The sequence below is a fragment of the Neolamprologus multifasciatus genome, unplaced genomic scaffold (genome assembly GCF_963576455.1).
Source record: "Neolamprologus multifasciatus unplaced genomic scaffold, fNeoMul1.2 chr13_unloc_8, whole genome shotgun sequence".
NCBI classification, from domain to species: domain Eukaryota; kingdom Metazoa; phylum Chordata; class Actinopteri; order Cichliformes; family Cichlidae; genus Neolamprologus; species Neolamprologus multifasciatus.
The window spans coordinates 1-23344 of record NW_028181981.1 but is presented as its reverse complement, the minus strand read 5'-3'; the positions used below and the strand labels follow the sequence as shown (position 1 = coordinate 23344).

General features: G+C 38.1%; 1 protein-coding gene and 1 pseudogene across 2 annotated transcripts; both read left to right on the top strand.

The window, feature by feature from the left end:
• Positions 1 to 2641: 2641 nt before the first annotated feature.
• Positions 2642 to 13188, top strand: LOC146490384 (uncharacterized). 2 transcript variants are annotated; one of them, XM_085153253.1, is made up of 6 exons: positions 2642 to 4406; positions 5264 to 5317; positions 8477 to 9505; positions 11425 to 11580; positions 11823 to 11918; positions 12172 to 13188. In XM_085153253.1, exons 3-6 carry the CDS (start codon positions 8477 to 8479, stop codon positions 12487 to 12489), a joined length of 1599 nt encoding a protein of 532 aa, XP_085009379.1. In that variant the 5' UTR covers positions 2642 to 4406; positions 5264 to 5317; the 3' UTR covers positions 12490 to 13188. The 2 variants fall into 2 exon arrangements, with proteins under 2 accessions (XP_085009379.1, XP_085009378.1); XM_085153252.1 differs by having other exon boundaries at positions 2642 to 9505.
• On the top strand, positions 9499 to 11362 carry LOC146490385 (uncharacterized; annotated as a pseudogene).
• Positions 13189 to 23344: the final 10156 nt, after the last annotated feature.

Sequence of the window (23344 nt, the reverse complement as noted above, 5' to 3'; positions counted from 1 at the left end):
TCAAGATCCCCGTGCTGAGCAAACAGATTTTGAAGCTGTTTGAGCTAAGATTTTCAAGTTATTCACATAATGAAAACCTATACTTTGTTTCGGGCGAATTGCCCCATTCAAATGCATGTAATCGTAGGAAACGCACTGTCTTGACGAAATAAAGCGTTTTTGTACAACTTCATATAAATAGCTGTAAGTCTTGATAGAAGAAGCATACACTCATATTTAAGGCGTTATCTTATAGAATTCAAGATCCCCGTGCTGGGCAAACAGGTTTTGAAGCTGTTTGAGCTAAGATTTTCAAGTTATTCACATAATGAAAACCTATACTTTGTTTTGGGCGTATTCCCCCATTCAAATGCATGTAATCGTAGGAAACGCACTGTCTTGACGAAATAAAGCGTTTTTGTACAACTTCATATAAATAGCTGTAAGTCTTGATAGAAGAAGCATACACACATATTTAAGGCGTTATCTTATAGAATTCAATATCCATCCCCGTGCTGGGCAAACAGGTTTTGAAGCTGTTTGAGCTAAGATTTTCAAGTTATTCACATAATGAAAACCTATACTTTGTTTCGGCCGAATTCACCCATTCAAATGCATGTAATCGTAGGAAACGCACTGTCTTGACGAAATAAAGCGTTTTTGTACAACTTCATATAAATAGCTGTAAGTTTTGATAGACGACTCAGACACACATATTTACAGCGTTATCTTATAGAATTCAATATCCATCCCCGTGCTGGGATAACAGGTTTTGAAGCTGTTTGAGCTAAGATTTTCAAGGTATTCACATAATGAAAACCTATACTTTGTTTCGGGCGAGTTCCCCATTCAAATGCATGTAATCGTAGGAAACGCACTGTCTTGACGAAATAAAGCGTTTTTGTACAACTTCATATAAATAGCTGTAAGTCTTGATAGAAGAAGCATACACACATATTTAAGGCGTTATCTTATACAGTTCAAGATCCCCGTGCTGGGCAAACAGGTTTTGAAGCTGTTTGAGCTAAGATTTTCAAGTTATTCACATAATGAAAACCTATACTTTGTTTTGGGCGAGTTCCCCATTCAAATGCATGTAATCGTAGGAAATGCACTGTATTGACAAAATAAAGCGTTTTTGTACAACTTCATATAAATAGCTGTAAGTCTTGATAGAAGAAGCATACACACATATTTAAGGCGTTATCTTATACAGTTCAAGATCCCCGTGCTGAGCAAACAGGTTTTGAAGCTGTTTGAGCTAAGATTTTCAAGTTATTCACATAATGAAAACCTATACTTTGTTTCGGGCGAATTCCTCCATTCAAATGCATGTAATCGTAGGAAACGCACTGTCTTGACGAAATAAAGCGTTTTTGTACAACTTCATATAAATAGCTGTAAGTTTTGATAGATGACTCAGACACACATATTTAAGGCGTTATCTTATACAGTTCAAGATCCCCGTGCTGGGCAAACAGGTTTTGAAGCTGTTTGAGCTAAGATTTTCAAGTTATTCACATAATGAAAACCTATACTTTGTTTCGGGCGAGTTCCCCATTCAAATGCATGTAATCGTAGGAAACGCACTGTCTTGACGAAATAAAGCGTTTTTGTACAACTTCATATAAATAGCTGTAAGTCTAGATAGAAGAAGCATACACACATATTTAAGGCGTTATCTTATACAGTTCAAGATCCCCGTGCTGAACAAACAGGTTTTGAAGCTGTTTGAGCTAAGATTTTCAAGTTATTCACATAATGAAAACCTATACTTTGTTTCGGGCGAATTGCCCCATTCAAATGCATGTAATCGTAGGAAACGCACTGTCTTGACGAAATAAAGCGTTTTTGTATAACTTCATATAAATAGCTGTAAGTGTTGATAGACGACTCAGACACACATATTTACGGCGTTATCTTATAGAATTCAATATCGATCCCCGTGCTGGGATAACAGGTTTTGAAGCTGTTTGAGCTAAGATTTTCAAGTTATTCACATAATGAAAACCTATACTTTGTTTCGGGCGAGTTCCCCATTCAAATGCATGTAATCGTAGGAAACGCACTGTCTTGACGAAATAAAGCGTTTTTTGTACAACTTCATATAAATAGCTGTAAGTTTTGATAGATGACTCAGACACAGATATTTAAGGCGTTATCTTATACAGTTCAAGATCCCCGTGCTGGGCAAACAGGTTTTGAAGCTGTTTGAGCTAAGATTTTCAAGTTATTCACATAATAAAAACCTATACTTTGTTTCGGGCGAGTTCCCCATTCAAATGCATGTAATCGTAGGAAACGCACTGTCTTGACGAAATAAAGCGTTTTTGTACAACTTCATATAAATAGCTGTAAGTCTAGATAGAAGAAGCATACACACATATTTAAGGCGTTATCTTATACAGTTCAAGATCCCCGTGCTGAACAAACAGGTTTTGAAGCTGTTTGAGCTAAGATTTTCAAGTTATTCACATAATGAAAACCTATACTTTGTTTCGGGCGAATTGCCCCATTCAAATGCATGTAATCGTAGGAAACGCACTGTCTTGACGAAATAAAGCGTTTTTGTATAACTTCATATAAATAGCTGTAAGTGTTGATAGACGACTCAGACACACATATTTACGGCATTATCTTATAGAATTCAATATCGATCCCCGTGCTGGGATAACAGGTTTTGAAGCTGTTTGAGCTAAGATTTTCAAGTTATTCACATAATGAAAACCTATACTTTGTTTCGGGCGAGTTCCCCATTCAAATGCATGTAATCGTAGGAAACGCACTGTCTTGACGAAATAAAGCGTTTTTGTACAACTTCATATAAATAGCTGTAAGTTTTGATAGACGACTCAGACACACATATTTACGGCGTTATCTTATACAATTCAATATCCATCCCCGTGCTGGGCAAACAGGTTTTGAAGCTGTTTGAGCTAAGATTTTCAAGTTATTCACATAATGAAAACCTATACTTTGTTTCGGGCGAATTCCTCCATTCAAATGCATGTAATCGTAGGAAACGCACTGTCTTGACGAAATAAAGCGTTTTTGTACAACTTCATATAAATAAAAGCTGTAAGTCTTGATAGAAGAAGCATACACACATATTTAAGGCGTTATCTTATACAGTTCAAGATCCCCGTGCTGGGCAAACAGGTTTTGAAGCTGTTTGAGCTAAGATTTTCAAGTTATTCACATAATGAAAACCTATACTTTGTTTCGGGCGAGTTCCCCATTCAAATGCATGTAATCGTAGGAAACGCACTGTCTTGACGAAATAAAGCGTTTTTGTACAACTTCATATAAATAGCTGTAAGTCTTGATAGAAGAAGCATACACTCATATTTAAGGCGTTATCTTATACAGTTCAAGATCCCCGTGCTGGACAAACAGGTTTTGAAGCTGTTTGAGCTAAGATTTTCAAGTTATTCACATAATGAAAACCTATACTTTGTTTCGGGCGAGTTCCCCATTAAAATGCATGTAATCGTAGGAAACGCACTGTCTTGACGAAATAAAGCGTTTTTGTACAACTTCATATAAATAGCTGTAAGTTTTGATAGACGACTCAGACACACATATTTACGGCGTTATCTTATACAGTTCAAGATCCCCGTGCTGGGCAAAAAGGTTTTGAAGCTGTTTGAGCTAAGATTTTCAAGTTATTCACATAATAAAAACCTATACTTTGTTTCGGGCGAATTCCTCCATTCAAATGCATGTAATCGTAGGAAACGCACTGTCTTGACGAAATAAAGCGTTTATACAACTTCATATAAATAGCTGTAAGTCTTGATCGAAGAAGCATACACACATATTTACGGCTGTCTCTTATACAGTTCAACATCCCCGTGCTGGGCAAACAGGTTTTGAAGCTGTTTGAGCTAAGATTTTCAAGTTATTCACATAATGAAAATCTATACTTTGTTTCGGGCGAATTCCTCCACACCCTAAAAAATTATTCAGGGGCTTAGTAAATATCATTATAATTCTAAGTTAGATGACCTTGATTAAATCTTTGAAAATCACAAAAGTGTTATCTTGAGTTGAAAATACTGAAAAGAATGCTTAAATTTTCAACACCAGTTTTTGAGTTGAACTGAGCTCTTTTGTTCAAGTTTATTTAAAAGAAAAAATTCTGTATTTTAAACACAGGGTGCATTATTTAAATCTACTCAATATATCTCATAGAAAGTACTCAAAATAACTGAGACACTGGTATTCATACTTATCATTGTCTTTAACTTTAATTATTAATGGTTCAAAATCAATATAATTTTGTCCCCCAATACTAACTTAAAACTTTGAGTAAGACTAATGACCTTTGGCATGTACCGCGCGCGAGGAGCATGGCCTCATGGGAGATTTTCTGCACGTTGAACGAGACAGACACACATCCACTGCAGACTTGGTAACGTTTTCAGGTAAGTGACCAATTCTTACATTAGCTGTCTTTATCCACACCGTTCTTTTATAACATGTTCTGAAGAAAGCGTTTGTCATGGTGGCTCACTTTTCGCAGCGTGTTTGTGCACGTTAATTTAAGTTTTCAACCCGTCTTCCAGTCAAGGCAGCGGAAAACCGCGCCCTTTTATCCTTTTACATTCTGAGTCGCTATCTGCGTTCCGGGTAATTTGACCGGAATGTCCCGGTACCAGCGACCTGACCGTTTAATCGGGGGCATTTTAGGAACCACGTGAAAGCAGGTGTGCTCAGACATTTCTAGAAAATGGCCCTGTTGAGTCGCGGCGCGGGAGCTGCGGTAGTCACACGGCCTGACTCACTCTGTCAGGTTGTTCAGGAGGAGATGAACAGACGTCATCAATGGCTTTGGTAACTAAGAAGACCTGCCCGCGGAACAGTTCATAGCAGCAACCATGCTGCTTAGCTTTCTTGTTCTATGTGGGGTCTTTCAGAGCATATAAGACGCTGCTTTCAGCTTTGTCCCGAACAGGGCCAGTTTTTGAGAGAACGCTGAGAGGACCGCCGGGGTCAGCAGATTACCTCATCCAGGGCCGGTCCAAAGTACTATGGGGCCTTAAGTAAATTTAGACTCGGGGCCCTACTTCCTTTCAGATCCCAGAAAATAATGAAAAAAAAAAAGCTTTGGTCCTTTGGGTCAAGCCAAAAGTACCATCATTTCCAGTATAGTTACTCCCAATTTACATAAATAAATGTTTATTTCAATCCAAGCTAAAATTTCTTATAAGAGATTGATGTTATGGCAGATTACTCTGTGACATGTTTTGTAATGATAAAGTTTTGATTTGTATTTTTTCAGCACCATCTTCACCACCAGGAGAAAAAAATCTGCATCAACTACAAAGTAAAGCAGGTAATTTTACTCAGAGGACTTGATGTGTTAAATTTTGGAATGATATGATATTGTTTTATACAAGCTGAGTAGTGTATGGTGATACCACCTAAATATTTATACTGGTTTTGTGGTGGGTTATTTTAGTCATACAAATGCCAAATCTAAATTTTGAGAATTTTTCAGTTCGGTAAATATATTGATGAGTTCATGGTCTGTCATCTAGTGTCACCATACTATCTTTTTATTTATACAGCGTGGTGATGTGATTCAGATTATTTCAATGTGGTTAAGTATTGTACTTTGTTCCATGCTGACTTATTTGTAAGTTGTATCCTCCACCTGAATTGGTAGTGAGTATTGGTTATTCAATCAGTTTATACAATACAAAAACTGTGTAAATATGGTTATACACCATTCTGTCATCTTCATACTGTGAGACATATTTTCTCACAATTTTTTAGGTCACAGGTGATGAGATGGCAGTGTAAACTCTGCAAACATGAGGAGTCATCAAAAGTGTCACTACTCAAACATTATCGAGTGAAACATGGTACATTTGGTCATGGCTATTCCATACCCTGTCTTCATTTGAATTGTCCTTGCTCTTTTAAGACATGGGGTGCCTTACGCTCACACTTGTCTAGGTCTCACAGTTCGCATGAAACGGAAGAGTGTGAGGTCCTTCCAACTATTAGATGTAAAATCTGTGACTCTTTTTACCCAAACACAAAAGACTATTTTCAACATATAAATTCCCATTTGAAAAGCCATGAAACCATAGAGTGTGTTTTTGATGGTTGTGAGTTTAAGACAAACATTTGTGGGACTTATGCGACTCACAGAAGTCGAAAGCACAGATTTTGTTCATGGAAGCACTTTAAAACTAACTTGATTTCAAAGCAAACTGTCAGTACATCTAATGAAATCTTCTTGCCAGCACTGGAATTAGAAGATCACGAGGACTTGGATGTCACCATTGAACTTGGTTGTGAAAGGGAAACAACAAATGAAATTTTGAAAAATATTGGTGTGCTCTTGTTAAAACTGGAAAGCATCTATAATGTTTCTGGTAAATGTGTGGATGACTTGGTGGAACAGCTCAGTTATATCTGCACATTATCACTTCAGTATATTCCAAAGTCAATAAGTGATATTCTTATTAAGAATAACTGTAATATTGATCGGTCTTTTGTCAGTGAATTGGCTGAAAAAATATGTCACTGTAGTCCTTTATGTGCAGCCCTTAGTCCTGATGGTCCCTTTGCTTCAAGATATAAGAGACAGAAATATTTCAAGGAAAACTTCTGTGTTATTGAACCAGTAGAATACTGTTTGGATCCAGAAAAGAATTCCACTTTTCAGTATGTGCCTATTCTTCAGTCCTTGCAGCTGTTACTGAGTAAAGAAGATGTTAACAGTATTTTAACTAGACATTTGAACACTTCACAGTTATCCTCTTTCCACGATGGACAATATTTCAAGCAAAACCAACTTTGTGCTATTGAGGACTTAAGTATTTCCCTTGTTCTCTATGTGGATGACTTTGAAATTTGTAATCCACTTGGGACTTCAAGAAAAAAACACAAAGTCACAGCTGTGTACTGGGTACTTGCTGATATACCAACTGAACTGAGATCACAGCTAACATCAATTCAGTTGGCTCTCCTGTGTAAGGCAAGTGATGTTAAAACTTTTAGCTATGAAACTGTTCTCGAGCCACTTTTAAAGGATCTCATAACATTAGAGAGAGACGGGATGTTTTGTTCACAGCTTGGTAGATATATCAGGGGCACTGTTTTTTGTGTTTGTGCTGACAATCTTGGCGCTCATTCTCTTAGTGGACTCGTGGAAAGCTTTTCTGGACATTACATCTGTAGATTTTGCCTTGGAGACCATTCAGACTTTCAGCAAAAAGAAGTTCGTTCAGGAGCTTTTCCACCAAGAACAAAAGAGAACTATGATCTACATGTCCAAACCATAAAGGAAAATTCCTCCTCGGTTCATTTTTGTGGTGTGAAGAAAGGTTGTCCATTAACAGGGAAATTAAAATATTTCCATTTTGTCACAGGGTATCCTCCAGATCTTTTGCACGACCTTTTTGAAGGCATAATTCCACTAGAATTAGCATTATGCCTTCATGTGTTTATCCGTAAACGTTTTCCTTAACTGAACTCAATAACTTCATAACAGAATTTCCTTACAAATGGACCGATAAAACAGATCGCCCCCAAATCATCCCCCTAAATTTTTCCACTCGCAAAAGCATTGGTGGCAACGCACATGAAAATTGGACGTTATTGAGACTATTACCTTTTATTATTGGGGAAAAGATTCCCAAAAATGATGAAGCATGGCAAGTTCTTATGACTCTAAAAGATATAACTGAACTTGTTGCGTCCCCTGTTCACAGAGAGGAAAGTATTTGCTACTTGGACACACTTATATCTGAACATCGCAACAGGCTATTGGAGGTTTTCCCAGAGCAAAAACTAACTCCAAAACACCATTTTTTGGAGCATTATCCTGACTTGATCAGAGGATTTGGTCCATTAGTATGCCTCTGGACTATGCGCTTTGAGGCTAAACATAGTTTCTTTAAGAAGGTTGTTAAACACACAAACAGCTTCAGAAATGTACTATTGTCACTTGCCTCAAAGCACCAGATGATGATGGCATACTATTCAGATGGTAATGCATTGAAGCCATCAGTGTGTGTCACTAAAGTATCATCTCTTCCATTGGAACTGCTTGATGTAGAAATACAGCAGTGTCTCAAGGAACTTTATCCAACACAAGCCTATGTGAATTTGACCAACTCTCTGACTCATCATGGAACTAAATATGCCTCAGGAATGGTTTTGCCTCATGGATCTACTTGTGGCTTACCTGACTTTGTGGAGATTTTACAGATTGTTGTCTTAAGCAATGAATTTCTTTTCATTGTGAAGTTGCTCAACAGCTGGTATGATGAACATTTTAGGGCATTTATTCTGGATCCTTCTGGGAAAATGACCTTAATACATCCCAGAGTACTTGGTGACACTTACCCCTTAACACCATATCGTGTTGAAGGCAAGCAAATGGTTTCAATAAAACGTCACATTGTTTGTTAGTGTAAGAGGAAAGACTCAGATACCCCCTTTCTTTTTCTTTTTTCTTGTGGTTTTTATTCTGCAGATGGACTCCGTTGCCTTGAAAGTAATTTTTGGACAACAGAGTGAGAAGCTTGTGCTCTCTTCAGGAATACCCAGGACTGTTGAGGAGTTGCATGAGACAGTGAGAGAGACATTTGGGCTAGTTGAGGATTTCGCATTGCACTATTATGATGACTCATTTGGAGATTGCTTTACACTTCATTCTCCCAACCAAATCAAAGATAGGGGTACAGTCAAAGCTGTGGTCATTCCATCAGTAGTGCTTACATTGATTCCTCAGTGTGAAAATCCCTCAGATGTAAGTTCACTGAATGAAAGTTCAGGCTCTTCAACCTATAAAACCACAGAGGACCAAACAGATGGATCATCTCTGTCTTCAGACAACACTGTCATACTATCCCCTCTTCAAATTCCTCTGAAGACTACATGGCCAGATGAAATTGTCATTCCACTTTTCTCTGTGGCAACTGAGACTGTACTGAAAAATGCCAATGAAGTCTTTGTTCAAAACGGCACTGTGCTGAACAATACTTCAGTCAAGTCAGATATAATGGAAAAATTAGCTGATTATATGTACAGCTACACAGCCTACCCTACTGGCCTTCAGATTGGAGAAGTGGCAGAGGCTCTGGTCAAAAAGCACCCATGTCTGACAGAGCCAGGCAGTCGTAATGGCTGGATGGGATGGATGTATAGTCTTAAATACAAGATGGGAAATTACAGGTCAAAGTTACGAAGTCTTGGAGTTCCAGAGGTTACTTGCAACTCACTGAAGAACAAGCACCCTGATGACAAGGCTCCAGCGAAGAACATAAAGAAGGCGCGGAAAGGAGAAGTGCTGTTTCTGCCACACTATCCAGGACAAGATGGTAAAGAACAGCAAGAGCTGGAGCGACAACAACTGATTGATGAGTGTAAGAAGAAAAACAGCACAGCCATCAAGGATTTAATGTGCAAAACCTTTGCACATAGAAGACATGATATTATCAGCCAACAGCTGAGTGTCAGCGACATCAAGGACAGATGGCCGGCGTTGTTTGACGTCTCCCAAGTAAGTGAACATTTAAAGGGATATCCACTTGTAAATAAAATTTGGTCTGTTAGATCCCCCATCATAAGATAAGTGAGGAAAAACATGTTGCTACCATCCTAGTGATTTTGATGATCTTGCAGCAGCCAGGTTGCTTTAATTTGTCATAAGACTCTAGAATCACTAGGAATTTGAATCAAAATGAGGAATCTGAATCAAAACCAGAATGGTTCTAATCGAAACCATTCCCAAGCCTAGGGAACAATAAATGCTAGTAATTTCCATTCACTTAACTTGTTTTAGGCTAAGCTAATGTAACCTGACTGAAGAATGACTGGGCTGATTGCAAAGTGCCTTTGTCTCACTTATCTAACTCTGGAGCACATAACGACAGACTAGATTTTACTAAAGAGTGAAGAGTGATTTAATATTTTTATGAAACGTTGGTTACGTATTGTAACCCCAGATTCTATGAGTATAGGCGCAGCCCTTCAAGTGGGTATTCCCCTTGTGCGCGCAGCACTGAAGTATTTTAGTCCACGCCCACCTGCTGTGTGGGCCTCACCCTGGTCTAGTATAAGTTACGGTGAGACCAGGAAATCGGCTCTACCGTTTTTCTTCAGCCAGCCAGAAGATGTCCAGTGAGACCATCCGTCTGTGTCCATCCTGCCAGACTGGCTACATCATGTCGTATGACCGACATGCCGTCTGCGTGGGCTGCCTCGGTCCTCACCATGCGGACCTCGCCCTCACACCTTAATCCTATTGCCGCTCCTGTTAGCTCCTCCCGCCAGAGGAAAAGCAGCGGAGGTCAGCCTTTTTCAAGGCTGATGCTGAGGAGGCGTTCCCGCTAAGAGAGAGGTACTCGCTGGAAGAAGCCGGAATTGGATGATTCCACCCACCGTGAGGAAAACGGCAGTGGTGGCAGCTCCACTGCCTCCCAGCTGGGCAGCCTGGCGACAGAAGGGAGGCGGATGAGCGGACGCTCATCCACCCCTGTCCTTCACATGTCGGCGAGGACGCCGCTCCCAGTTGTTGGTGCGCTGCTCCTGGATCTGCCTGGCATCATCCAGGAGGCAGCTGGTGAGAAGGGACTTCCCGTCCCTCAGCCTGCTCCACCCCCATCGGATGATCTGGCGGGAAGGTATGGCTCCGCTCACTCTCGTTGCCCAGATCCCATCTGGCCTCAGTTCCCGGCGGTGATGACCTACCTCTCTGAGGCAGCAGCAGAGCCAGCGAAGATTAGAGCGCTGGTCTCTACCTAGGGCTTCACAGAGGGCTTCACAGACCGGAGTTTTCCGCCTGTTCCCCCTCTAGAGCCGAGCCTCGCTTCAGTTTTCGGCACCAAAATGACCAAGGTCGTTGGACAGCGACCGGCCCATCCCGCCAAACTTGACCAGCTGATAGCAAGGTTCACTGATCGCGCACATCAATGCACTGTTCAGTCAGCTGCAGTGACTAACAACACTGCCTTGCTAGCGTTTGTCATCTCCAGGAAGGTGGAGGAAGCAGAGCTGCCAGAGGAGCTGAAAGGCTTTCTCTGTAAAGCCGCTGACGCGATTCTGAATATGTGCGCCACTTCAGCGGTGTGTTCCTCTCGCATCGCTGCCTGGCAGACGATGGTTCAGAGGGCAACCTGGCTCCGCCTCTTCCCTCCAAGATTATACAATCTCACAGGGAAATAGTGCAAGCAATTCATAACATAAAATTTAGAAGCTTAGTGGAAGATAATACTTTATGTTAAGGCTTTAGTCTGCATACTGAACAACTCCACTTATATGGATTTATGTCTGGATGAGTAAATTAATCTTTTGCATGTTAGAAAATAAGGTCCAGGTTGCAAAAAATGGTAGTTCCACTTAAAGATTTTTTTTTTGATTGAATCAGAATGTTGGCCTTCAGATTTTTTTGTCCTTGGTTTGTTGTCCTCTCCCATCCAGGTCAGTGCAGAGTTTCATAGGATCACGACCCTGAACCTTGAACCAAAGTTCATGTCATTGTTGGACTTGTATTCATCCAAACTCCTGTCCTTGTTTCAAGCCAAGAAAGGTGCTGCTGGACAACGCCACAGGGCACAGTTAAACCTTCTGCTTCAGGTAAGGAAGATTGCATTTTCTAACCACAAAAACATTCCAACACAGCATTGAAGAGGCCCTTCCACTAAAAACGGCTTTTCTTAGGTTTCTGTTCAATATTTTAGCTCCACGGGTGTTCTTACCTTGATGGTGGGTGTGAAAACAGGTCAACAACAGAAAAAAAAGTTATGTTTAAGCTAGAAATGGTAAGTCATGTTTTAAATGTGCAAATTTTGCCTCAGTTGAGACTTCCTGTTTTACAGAGTGGAAATTCCATCGAGAAAAAACGAGAAGTCATCATCAGATGTCTCATTGACCATCTGGGAGAGGATCCAAGTGCCTTAATCAAAACCTTTGAGGTTGGTGCAATAAATCTGTTTTAGGAATATTAGTAGTTTATTTTAGCTTGTGAGATCATAGAAAAGTTTTAAGATACTGTTCTAAAGAAGAAGAAAAAAACACTTCAAAGCATACAAAAGAATAGCATTTGCTCAAAGATTTTGGAGCACAGTGTCCACATATTATGAGTACCGGTGATGTCATACAAATGAAACTTTTTGTTTCAATGTTTGGAAATATGTGAGCTTAAAACAGTTGTTTCTCTTTTTAAAGGACGGTGCTGATGCTGTCTTTGTTGAAGAGGCTTTGGCTGAGGAGGTGATGAAGATTTACCTGCTGCAGAATCAAGACAGGTCAGGCGAACCTACTGATGTGGGTATTGTTATTGAAGGCGTTACTGTTCTGGGAAAACTTGGGAATCTGAGCAAAGCCTGTTGCTATCTTTTGGGACTGTGCTATGCTCTGGATCTGAAATACCCCAAGAATTTCAAATGCACATTTGAAGCATTTCAAAAAGTGTTCATGGAGCTGGATCCAGGAAACCTTTCTGTCAAGGTTCAAAGACTGAAAAATGACCTCTGTTCATTGTAGACAAAATTTCACAGGGCTGTTCTTAAAGTGTTAGACTTGTTAAGTGACATGTAATGCTCATCAAAAGGTTCAGTTGCGGCATTACATTGTGTTGACATTCCTGTTCATAAATAATGTTTGTACCATAAACTGTGTTTTTGTATTAACTTTCCAGATTCACATTAAGGTGTAAATGGGAGAGTATCTTCTGTATGGTTTTTTTTTTTTTTTTTTTTTTTTTTTTTTTTAAGCGCAATCCTTTTTGAAACCTTTTTATTTAAATTATGGATGTTTTTTGGTCACTCTTTAGTTATAATCTTCCCAATTTTTTGGAATCAAAATAAGATGTTCAATAACTATGTCACAGTGCGAATGTTTTTTTTTTTTCAGGATTTATATTTTTTTGGGATCTTAATTTTATTTTTGTCATTTGACCTTTTCTGAAAAGGTAAAGCACTGCGTTCACTTGAGCCACTTTTATTCTTTGTATGGCAGGTACATTTTTCTTGTTGTTAGCATCAATATGCCAGTTTTACAGAGTTTTATCAAGCATGCCAATTTGGATGCAATTTTATTATATAAGGCTGTTGTGACTGAAATTTTATCCAAGTTTTATCCACTGAATGTAGAACAGATTTCAGCTCACTGTGTTCAGAGAAGGAATCTGCTAAATGTGTGATTCACAAAAAAGCTGTTTAAAATAAATCATTGTGAACAATGTTGAACTGACGTGGTTCGTTTTTCCTGTGTGTGTGTGTGTGTGTGTGTGTGTGTATGTGTGTATGTATGTATACACTTAATTGTGATTAACGTTTTTGCTTTGGTTAACTTAAAAATATTAAGTAAATTGAACCATTATTTAAAAACAAATAATTGTAATGGTGTAGGTTAAATGTGCCAAGCATTTCAGCATTTCCTAATTAATATTTTATGTAGTTTGAACTTTTGGTTACTGTTGTTTTAACTTACATTTTTAATTGTATTTACTCAATTTTGTATGTTACTGTAACATCTTTAATTGTTCATAACAACTTATTCCATTTTAGTTGGATTTACTCAATTAATAAGGTGTATTTAAGAGATGTGATTGTTTTTGCATTTACTCATTATTTTTGAGTGTAAAAGTGTTGCACCAAAATATTTAAGTAATTATCAGTTTTAGTTCTTAGAGTGCATTCAAATGCATGTAATTGTAGGAAACGCACTGTCTTGACGAAATAAAGCGTTTTTCTACAACTTCATATAAATAGCTGTAAGTTTTGATAGATGACTCAGACACACATATTTAAGGCGTTATCTTATACAGTTCAAGATCCCCGTGCTGGGCAAACAGGTTTTGAAGCTGTTTGAGCTAAGATTTTCAAGTTATTCACATAATAAAAACCTATACTTTGTTTCGGGCGAGTTCCCCATTCAAATGCATGTAATCGTAGGAAACGCACTGTCTTGACGAAATAAAGCGTTTTTGTACAACTTCATATAAATAGCTGTAAGTCTTGATAGAAGAAGCATACACTCATATTTAAGGCATTATCTTATAGAATTCAAGATCCCCGTGCTGGGCAAACAGGTTTTGAAGCTGTTTGAGCTAAGATTTTCAAGTTATTCACATAATGAAAACCTATACTTTGTTTCGGGCGAGTTCCCCATTCAAATGCATGTAATCGTAGGAAACGCACTGTCTTGACGAAATAAAGCGTTTTTGTACAACTTCATATAAATAGCTGTAAGTTTTGATAGACGACTCAGACACACATATTTACGGCGTTATCTTATACAGTTCAAGATCCCCGTGCTGGACAAACAGGTTTTGAAGCTGTTTGAGCTAAGATTTTCAAGTTATTCACATAATTAAAACCTATACTTTGTTTCGGGCGAGTTCCCCATTCAAATGCATGTAATCGTAGGAAACGCACTGTCTTGACGAAATAAAGCGTTTTTGTACAACTTCATATAAATAGCTGTAACTCTTGATAGAAGAAGCATACACACATATTTACGGCGTTATCTTATACAGTTCAAGATCCCCGTGCTGGGCAAACAGGTTTTGAAGCTGTTTGAGCTAAGATTTTCAAGTTATTCACATAATGAAAACCTATACTTTGTTTCGGGCGAGTTCCCCATTCAAATGCATGTAATCGTAGGAAACGCACTGTCTTGACCAAATAAAGCGTTTTTGTACAACTTCATATAAATAGCTGTAAGTTTTGATAGAAGAAGCATACACACATATTTAAGGCGTTATCTTATACAGTTCAAGATCCCCGTGCTGGGCAAACAGGTTTTGAAGCTGTTTGAGCTAAGATTTTCAAGTTATTCACATAATGAAAACCTATACTTTGTTTCGGGCGAGTTCCCCATTCAAATGCATGTAACCGTAGGAAACGCACTGTTTTGACGAAATAAAGCGTTTTTGTACAACTTCATATAAACAGCTGTAAGTTTTGATAGACGACTCAGACACACATATTTAAGGCGTTATCTTATACAGTTCAAGATCCCCGTGCTGGACAAACAGGTTTTGAAGCTGTTTGAGCTAAGATTTTCAAGTTATTCACATAATGAAAACCTATACTTTGTTTCGGGCGAGTTCCCCATTAAAATGCATGTAATCGTAGGAAACGCACTGTCTTGACGAAATAAAGCGTTTTTGTACAACTTCATATAAATAGCTGTAAGTCTTGATAGAAGAAGCATACACACATATTTACGGCGTTATCTTATACAGTTCAAGATTCCCGTGCTGGGCAAACAGGTTTTGAAGCTGTTTGAGCTAAGATTTTCAAGTTATTCACATAATGAAAACCTATACTTTGTTTCGGGCGAGTTCTCCATTCAAATGCATGTAATCGTAGGAAACGCACTGTCTTGACGAAATAAAGCGTTTTTGTACAACTTCATATAAATAGCTGTAAGTCTTGATAGAAGAAGCATACACACATATTTAAGACGTTATCTTATACAGTTCAAGATCCCCGTGTTGGGCAAACAGGTTTTGAAGCTGTTTGAGCTAAGATTTTCAAGTTATTCACATAATGAAAACCTATACTTTGTTTCGGGCGAGTTCCCCATTCAAATGCATGTAATCGTAGAAAACGCACTGTCTTGACGAAATAAAGCGTTTTTGTACAACTTCATATAAATAGCTGTAAGTTTTGATAGACGACTCAGACACACATATTTACGGCGTTATCTTATAGAATTCAATATCCATCCCCGTGCTGGGCAAACAGGTTTTGAAGCTGTTTGAGCTAAGATTTTCAAGTTATTCACATAATGAAAACCTATACTTTGTTTCGGGCGAGTTCCCCATTAAAATGCATGTACTCGTAGGAAACGCACTGTCTTGACGAAATAAAGCGTTTTGGTACAACTTCATATAAATAGCTGTAAGTCTTGATAGAAGAAGCATACACACATATTTAAGGCGTTATCTTATACAGTTCAAGATCCCCGTGCTGGGCAAACAGGTTTTGAAGTTGTTTGAGCTAAGATTTTCAAGTTATTCACATAATGAAAACCTATACTTTGTTTCGGGCGAGTTCCCCATTCAAATGCATGTAATCGTAGGAAACGCACTGTTTTGACGAAATAAAGCGTTTTTGTACAACTTCATATAAACAGCTGTAAGTTTTGATAGACGACTCAGACACACATATTTAAGGCGTTATCTTATACAGTTCAAGATCCCCGTGCTGGGCAAACAGGTTTTGAAGCTGTTTGAGCTAAGATTTTCAAGTTATTCACATAATGAAAACCTATACTTTGTTTTGGGCGCATTGCGCCATTCAAATGCATGTAATCGTAGGAAACGCACTGTCTTGACGAAATAAAGCCTTTTTGTACAACTTCATATAAATAGCTGTAAGTTTTGATAGACGACTCAGACACACATATTTAAGGCGTTATCTTATACAGTTCAAGATCCCCGTGCTGGGCAAACAGGTTTTGAAGCTGTTTGAGCTAAGATTTTCAAGTTATTCACATAATGAAAACCTATACTTTGTTTCGGGCGAGTTCCCCATTCAAATGCATGTAATCGTAGGAAACGCACTGTCTTGACCAAATAAAGCGTTTTTGTACAACTTCATATAAATAGCTGTAAGTTTTGATAGAAGAAGCATACACACATATTTAAGGCGTTATCTTATACAGTTCAAGATCCCCGTGCTGGGCAAACAGGTTTTGAAGCTGTTTGAGCTAAGATTTTCAAGTTATTCACATAATGAAAACCTATACTTTGTTTCGGGCGAGTTCCCCATTCAAATGCATGTAATCGTAGGAAACGCACTGTTTTGACGAAATAAAGCGTTTTTGTACAACTTCATATAAACAGCTGTAAGTTTTGATAGACGACTCAGACACACATATTTAAGGCGTTATCTTATACAGTTCAAGATCCCCGTGCTGGACAAACAGGTTTTGAAGCTGTTTGAGCTAAGATTTTCAAGTTATTCACATAATGAAAACCTATACTTTGTTTCGGGCGAGTTCCCCATTAAAATGCATGTAATCGTAGGAAACGCACTGTCTTGACGAAATAAAGCGTTTTTGTACAACTTCATATAAATAGCTGTAAGTCTTGATAGAAGAAGCATACACACATATTTACGACGTTATCTTATACAGTTCAAGATCCCCATGCTGGGCAAATAGGTTTTGAAGCTGTTTGAGCTAAGATTTTCAAGTTATTCACATAATGAAAACCTATACTTTGTTTTGGGCGCATTGCGCCATTCAAATGCATGTAATCGTAGGAAACGCACTGTCTTGACGAAATAAAGCCTTTTTGTACAACTTCATATAAATAGCTGTAAGTTTTGATAGACGACTCAGACACATATTTAAGGCGTTATCTTATACAGTTCAAGATCCCCGTGCTGGACAAACAGGTTTTGAAGCTGTTTGAGCTAAGATTTTCAAGTTATTCACATAATGAAAACCTATACTTTGTTTCGGGCGAGTTCCCCATTCAAATGCATGTAATCGTAGAAAACGCACTGTCTTGACGAAATAAAGCGTTTTGGTACAACTTCATATAAATAGCTGTAAGTCTTGATAGAAGAAGCATACACACATATTCAAGGCGTTATCTTATACAGTTCAAGATCCCCGTGCTGGGCAAACAGGTTTTGAAGCTGTTTGAGCTAAGATTTTCAAGTTATTCACATAATGAAAACCTATACTTTGTTTCGGGCGAGTTCCCCATTCAAATGCATGTAATCGTAGGAAACGCACTGTTTTGACGAAATAAAGCGTTTTTGTACAACTTCATATAAACAGCTGTAAGTTTTGATAGACGACTCAGACACACATATTTAAGGCGTTATCTTATACAGTTCAAGATCCCCGTGCTGGACAAACAGGTTTTGAAGCTGTTTGAGCTAAGATTTTCAAGTTATTCACATAATGAAAACCTATACTTTGTTTCGGGTGAGTTCCCCATTAAAATGCATGTAATCGTAGGAAACGCACTGTCTTGACGAAATAAAGCGTTTTTGTACAACTTCATATAAATAGCTGTAAGTCTTGATAGAAGAAGCATACACACATATTTACGGCGTTATCTTATACAGTTCAAGATCCCCGTGCTGGGCAAACAGGTTTTGAAGCTGTTTGAGCTAAGATTTTCAAGTTATTCACATAATGAAAACCTATACTTTGTTTTGGGCGCATTGCGCCATTCAAATGCATGTAATCGTAGGAAACGCACTGTCTTGACGAAATAAAGCCTTTTTGTACAACTTCATATAAATAGCTGTAAGTTTTGATAGACGACTCAGACACACATATTTAAGGCGTTATCTTATACAGTTCAAGATCCCCGTGCTGGGCAAACAGGTTTTGAAGCTGTTTGAGCTAAGATTTTCAAGTTATTCACATAATGAAAACCTATACTTTGTTTCGGGCGAGTTCCCCATTCAAATGCATGTAATCGTAGGAAACGCACTGTCTTGACCAAATAAAGCGTTTTTGTACAACTTCATATAAATAGCTGTAAGTTTTGATAGAAGAAGCATACACACATATTTAAGGCGTTATCTTATACAGTTCAAGATCCCCGTGCTGGGCAAACAGGTTTTGAAGCTGTTTGAGCTAAGATTTTCAAGTTATTCACATAATGAAAACCTATACTTTGTTTCGGGCGAGTTCCCCATTCAAATGCATGTAATCGTAGGAAACGCACTGTTTTGACGAAATAAAGCGTTTTTGTACAACTTCATATAAACAGCTGTAAGTTTTGATAGACGACTCAGACACACATATTTAAGGCGTTATCTTATACAGTTCAAGATCCCCGTGCTGGACAAACAGGTTTTGAAGCTGTTTGAGCTAAGATTTTCAAGTTATTCACATAATGAAAACCTATACTTTGTTTCGGGCGAGTTCCCCATTAAAATGCATGTAATCGTAGGAAACGCACTGTCTTGACGAAATAAAGCGTTTTTGTACAACTTCATATAAATAGCTGTAAGTCTTGATAGAAGAAGCATACACACATATTTACGGCGTTATCTTATACAGTTCAAGATCCCCATGCTGGGCAAACAGGTTTTGAAGCTGTTTGAGCTAAGATTTTCAAGTTATTCACATAATGAAAACCTATACTTTGTTTTGGGCGCATTGCGCCATTCAAATGCATGTAATCGTAGGAAACGCACTGTCTTGACGAAATAAAGCCTTTTTGTACAACTTCATATAAATAGCTGTAAGTTTTGATAGACGACTCAGACACACATATTTAAGGCGTTATCTTATACAGTTCAAGATCCCCGTGCTGGACAAACAGGTTTTGAAGCTGTTTGAGCTAAGATTTTCAAGTTATTCACATAATGAAAACCTATACTTTGTTTCGGGCGAGTTCCCCATTCAAATGCATGTAATCGTAGGAAACGCACTGTCTTGACCAAATAAAGCGTTTTTGTACAACTTCATATAAATAGCTGTAAGTTTTGATAGACAACTCAGACACACATATTTAAGGAGTTATCTTATACAGTTCAAGATCCCCGTGCTGGGCAAACAGGTTTTGAAGCTGTTTGAGCTAAGATTTTCAAGTTATTCACATAATGAAAACCTATACTTTGTTTCGGGCGAGTTCCCCATTAAAATGCATGTAATCGTAGGAAACGCACTGTCTTGACGAAATAAAGCGTTTATACAACTTCATATAAATAGCTGTAAGTCTTGATAGAAGAAGCATACACACATATTTAAGGCGTTATCTTATACAGTTCAAGATCCCCGTGCTGGACAAACAGGTTTTGAAGCTGTTTGAGCTAAGATTTTCAAGTTATTCACATAATGAAAACCTATACTTTGTTTCGGGCGAGTTCCCCATTAAAATGCATGTAATCGTAGGAAACGCACTGTCTTGACGAAATAAAGCGTTTATACAACTTCATATAAATAGCTGTAAGTCTTGATAGAAGAAGCATACACACATATTTACGGCGTTATCTTATACAGTTCAAGCTCCCCGTGCTGGGCAAACAGGTTTTGAACCTATTTGAGCCAAGATTTTCAAGTTATTCACATAATGAAAACCTATACTTTGTTTTGGGCGCATTGCGCCATTCAAATGCATGTAATCGTAGGAAACGCACTGTCTTGACGAAATAAAGCCTTTTTGTACAACTTCATATAAATAGCTGTAAGTTTTGATAGACGACTCAGACACACATATTTAAGGCGTTATCTTATACAGTTCAAGATCCCCGTGCTGGACAAACAGGTTTTGAAGCTGTTTGAGCTAAGATTTTCAAGTTATTCACATAATGAAAACCTATACTTTGTTTCGGGCGAGTTCCCCATTAAAATGCATGTAATCGTAGGAAACGCACTGTCTTGACGAAATAAAGCGTTTATACAACTTCATATAAATAGCTGTAAGTCTTGATAGAAGAAGCATACACACATATTTACGGCGTTATCTTATACAGTTCAAGCTCCCCGTGCTGGGCAAACAGGTTTTGAACCTATTTGAGCCAAGATTTTCAAGTTATTCACATAATGAAAACCTATACTTTGTTTTGGGCGCATTGCGCCATTCAAATGCTTGTAATCGTAGGAAACGCACTGTCTTGACAAAATAAAGCGTTTTTGTACAACTTCATATAAATAGCTGTAAGTCTTGATAGAAGAAGCATACACACATATTTACGGCGTTATCTTATACAGTTCAAGATTCCCGTGCTGGGCAAACAGGTTTTGAAGCTGTTTGAGCTAAGATTTTCAAGTTATTCACATAATGAAAACCTATACTTTGTTTCGGGCGAGTTCTCCATTCAAATGCATGTAATCGTAGGAAACGCACTGTCTTGACGAAATAAAGCGTTTTTGTACAACTTCATATAAATAGCTGTAAGTTTTGATAGACGACTCAGACACACATATTTAAGGCGTTATCTTATACAGTTCAAGATCCCCGTGCTGGGCAAACAGGTTTTGAAGCTGTTTGAGCTAAGATTTTCAAGTTATTCACATAATGAAAACCTATACTTTGTTTCGGGCGAGTTCTCCATTCAAATGCATGTAATCGTAGGAAACGCACTGTCTTGACGAAATAAAGCGTTTTTGTACAACTTCATATAAATAGCTGTAAGTCTTGATAGAAGAAGCATACACACATATTTAAGACGTTATCTTATACAGTTCAAGATCCCCGTGTTGGGCAAACAGGTTTTGAAGCTGTTTGAGCTAAGATTTTCAAGTTATTCACATAATGAAAACCTATACTTTGTTTCGGGCGAGTTCCCCATTCAAATGCATGTAATCGTAGAAAACGCACTGTCTTGACGAAATAAAGCGTTTATACAACTTCATATAAATAGCTGTAAGTCTTGATAGAAGAAGCATACACACATATTTAAGGCGTTATCTTATACAGTTCAAGATCCCCGTGCTGGGCAAACAGGTTTTGAAGCTGTTTGAGCTAAGATTTTCAAGTTATTCACATAATGAAAACCTATACTTTGTTTCGGGCGAGTTCCCCATTCAAATGCATGTAATCGTAGGAAACGCACTGTTTTGACGAAATAAAGCCTTTTTGTACAACTTCATATAAATAGCTGTAAGTTTTGATAGACGACTCAGACACACATATTTAAGGCGTTATCTTATACAGTTCAAGATCCCCGTGCTGGACAAACAGGTTTTGAAGCTGTTTGAGCTAAGATTTTCAAGTTATTCACATAATGAAAACCTATACTTTGTCTCGGGCGAGTTCCCCATTCAAATGCATGTAATCGTAGGAAACGCACTGTCTTGACGAAATAAAGCGTTTTTGTACCACTTCATATAAATAGCTGTAAGTTTTGATAGACGACTCAGACACAGATATTTAAGGCGTTATCTTATACAGTTCAAGATCCCCATGCTGGACAAACAGGTTTGAAGCTGTTTGAGCTAAGATTTTCAAGTTATTCACATAATGAAAACCTATACTTTGTTTCGGGCGAGTTCCCCATTCAAATGCATGTAATCGTAGGAAACGCACTGTCTTGACCAAATAAAGCGTTTTTGTACAACTTCATATAAATAGCTGTAAGTTTTGATAGACGACTCAGACACACATATTTAAGGCGTTATCTTATACAGTTCAAGATCCCCGTGCTGGGCAAACAGGTTTCGAAGCTGTTTGAGCTAAGATTTTCAAGTTATTCACATAATGAAAACCTATACTTTGTTTCGGGCGAGTTCCCCATTCAAATGCATGTAATCGTAGGAAACGCACTGTCTTGACCAAATAAAGCGTTTTTGTACAACTTCATATAAATAGCTGTAAGTTTTGATAGACGACTCAGACACACATATTTAAGGCGTTATCTTATACAGTTCAAGATCCCCGTGCTGGGCAAACAGGTTTCGAAGCTGTTTGAGCTAAGATTTTCAAGTTATTCACATAATGAAAACCTATACTTTGTTTCGGGCGAGTTCCCCATTCAAAGGCATGTAATCGTAGGAAACGCACTGTCTTGACGAAATAAAGCGTTTTTGTACAACTTCATATAAATAGCTGTAAGTCTTGATAGAAGAAGCATACACAGATATTTAAGGCGTTATCTTATACAGTTCAAGATCCCCTTGCTGGGCAAACAGGTTTCGAAGCTGTTTGAGCTAAGATTTTCAAGTTATTCACATAATGAAAACCTATACTTTGTTTCGGGCGAGTTCCCCATTAAAATGCATGTAATCGTAGGAAACGCACTGTCTTGACGAAATAAAGCGTTTTTGTACAACTTCAAATAAATAGCTGTAAGTTTTGATAGACGACTCAGACACATATATTTAAGGCGTTATCTTATACAGTTCAAGATCCCCGTGCTGGACAAACAGGTTTTGAAGCTGTTTGAGCTAAGATTTTCAAGTTATTCACATAATGAAAACCTATACTTTGTTTCGGGCGATTTCCCCATTCAAATGCATGTAATCGTAGGAAACGCACTGTCTTGACGAAATAAAGCCTTTTTGTACAACTTCATATAAATAGCTGTAAGTTTTGATAGACGACTAAGACACACATATTTAAGGCGTTATCTTATACAGTTCAAGATCCCCGTGCTGGACAAACAGGTTTTGAAGCTGTTTGAGCTAAGATTTTCAAGTTATTCACATAATGAAAACCTATACTTTGTTTCGGGCGAGTTCCCCATTCAAATGCATGTAATCGTAGGAAACGCACTGTCTTGACGAAATAAAGCGTTTTTGTACAACTTCATATAAATAGCTGTAAGTCTTGATAGAAGAAGCATACACACATATTTAAGGCGTTATCTTATACAGTTCAAGATCCCCGTGCTGGACAAACAGGTTTTGAAGCTGTTTGAGCTAAGATTTTCAAGTTATTCACATAATGAAAACCTATACTTTGTTT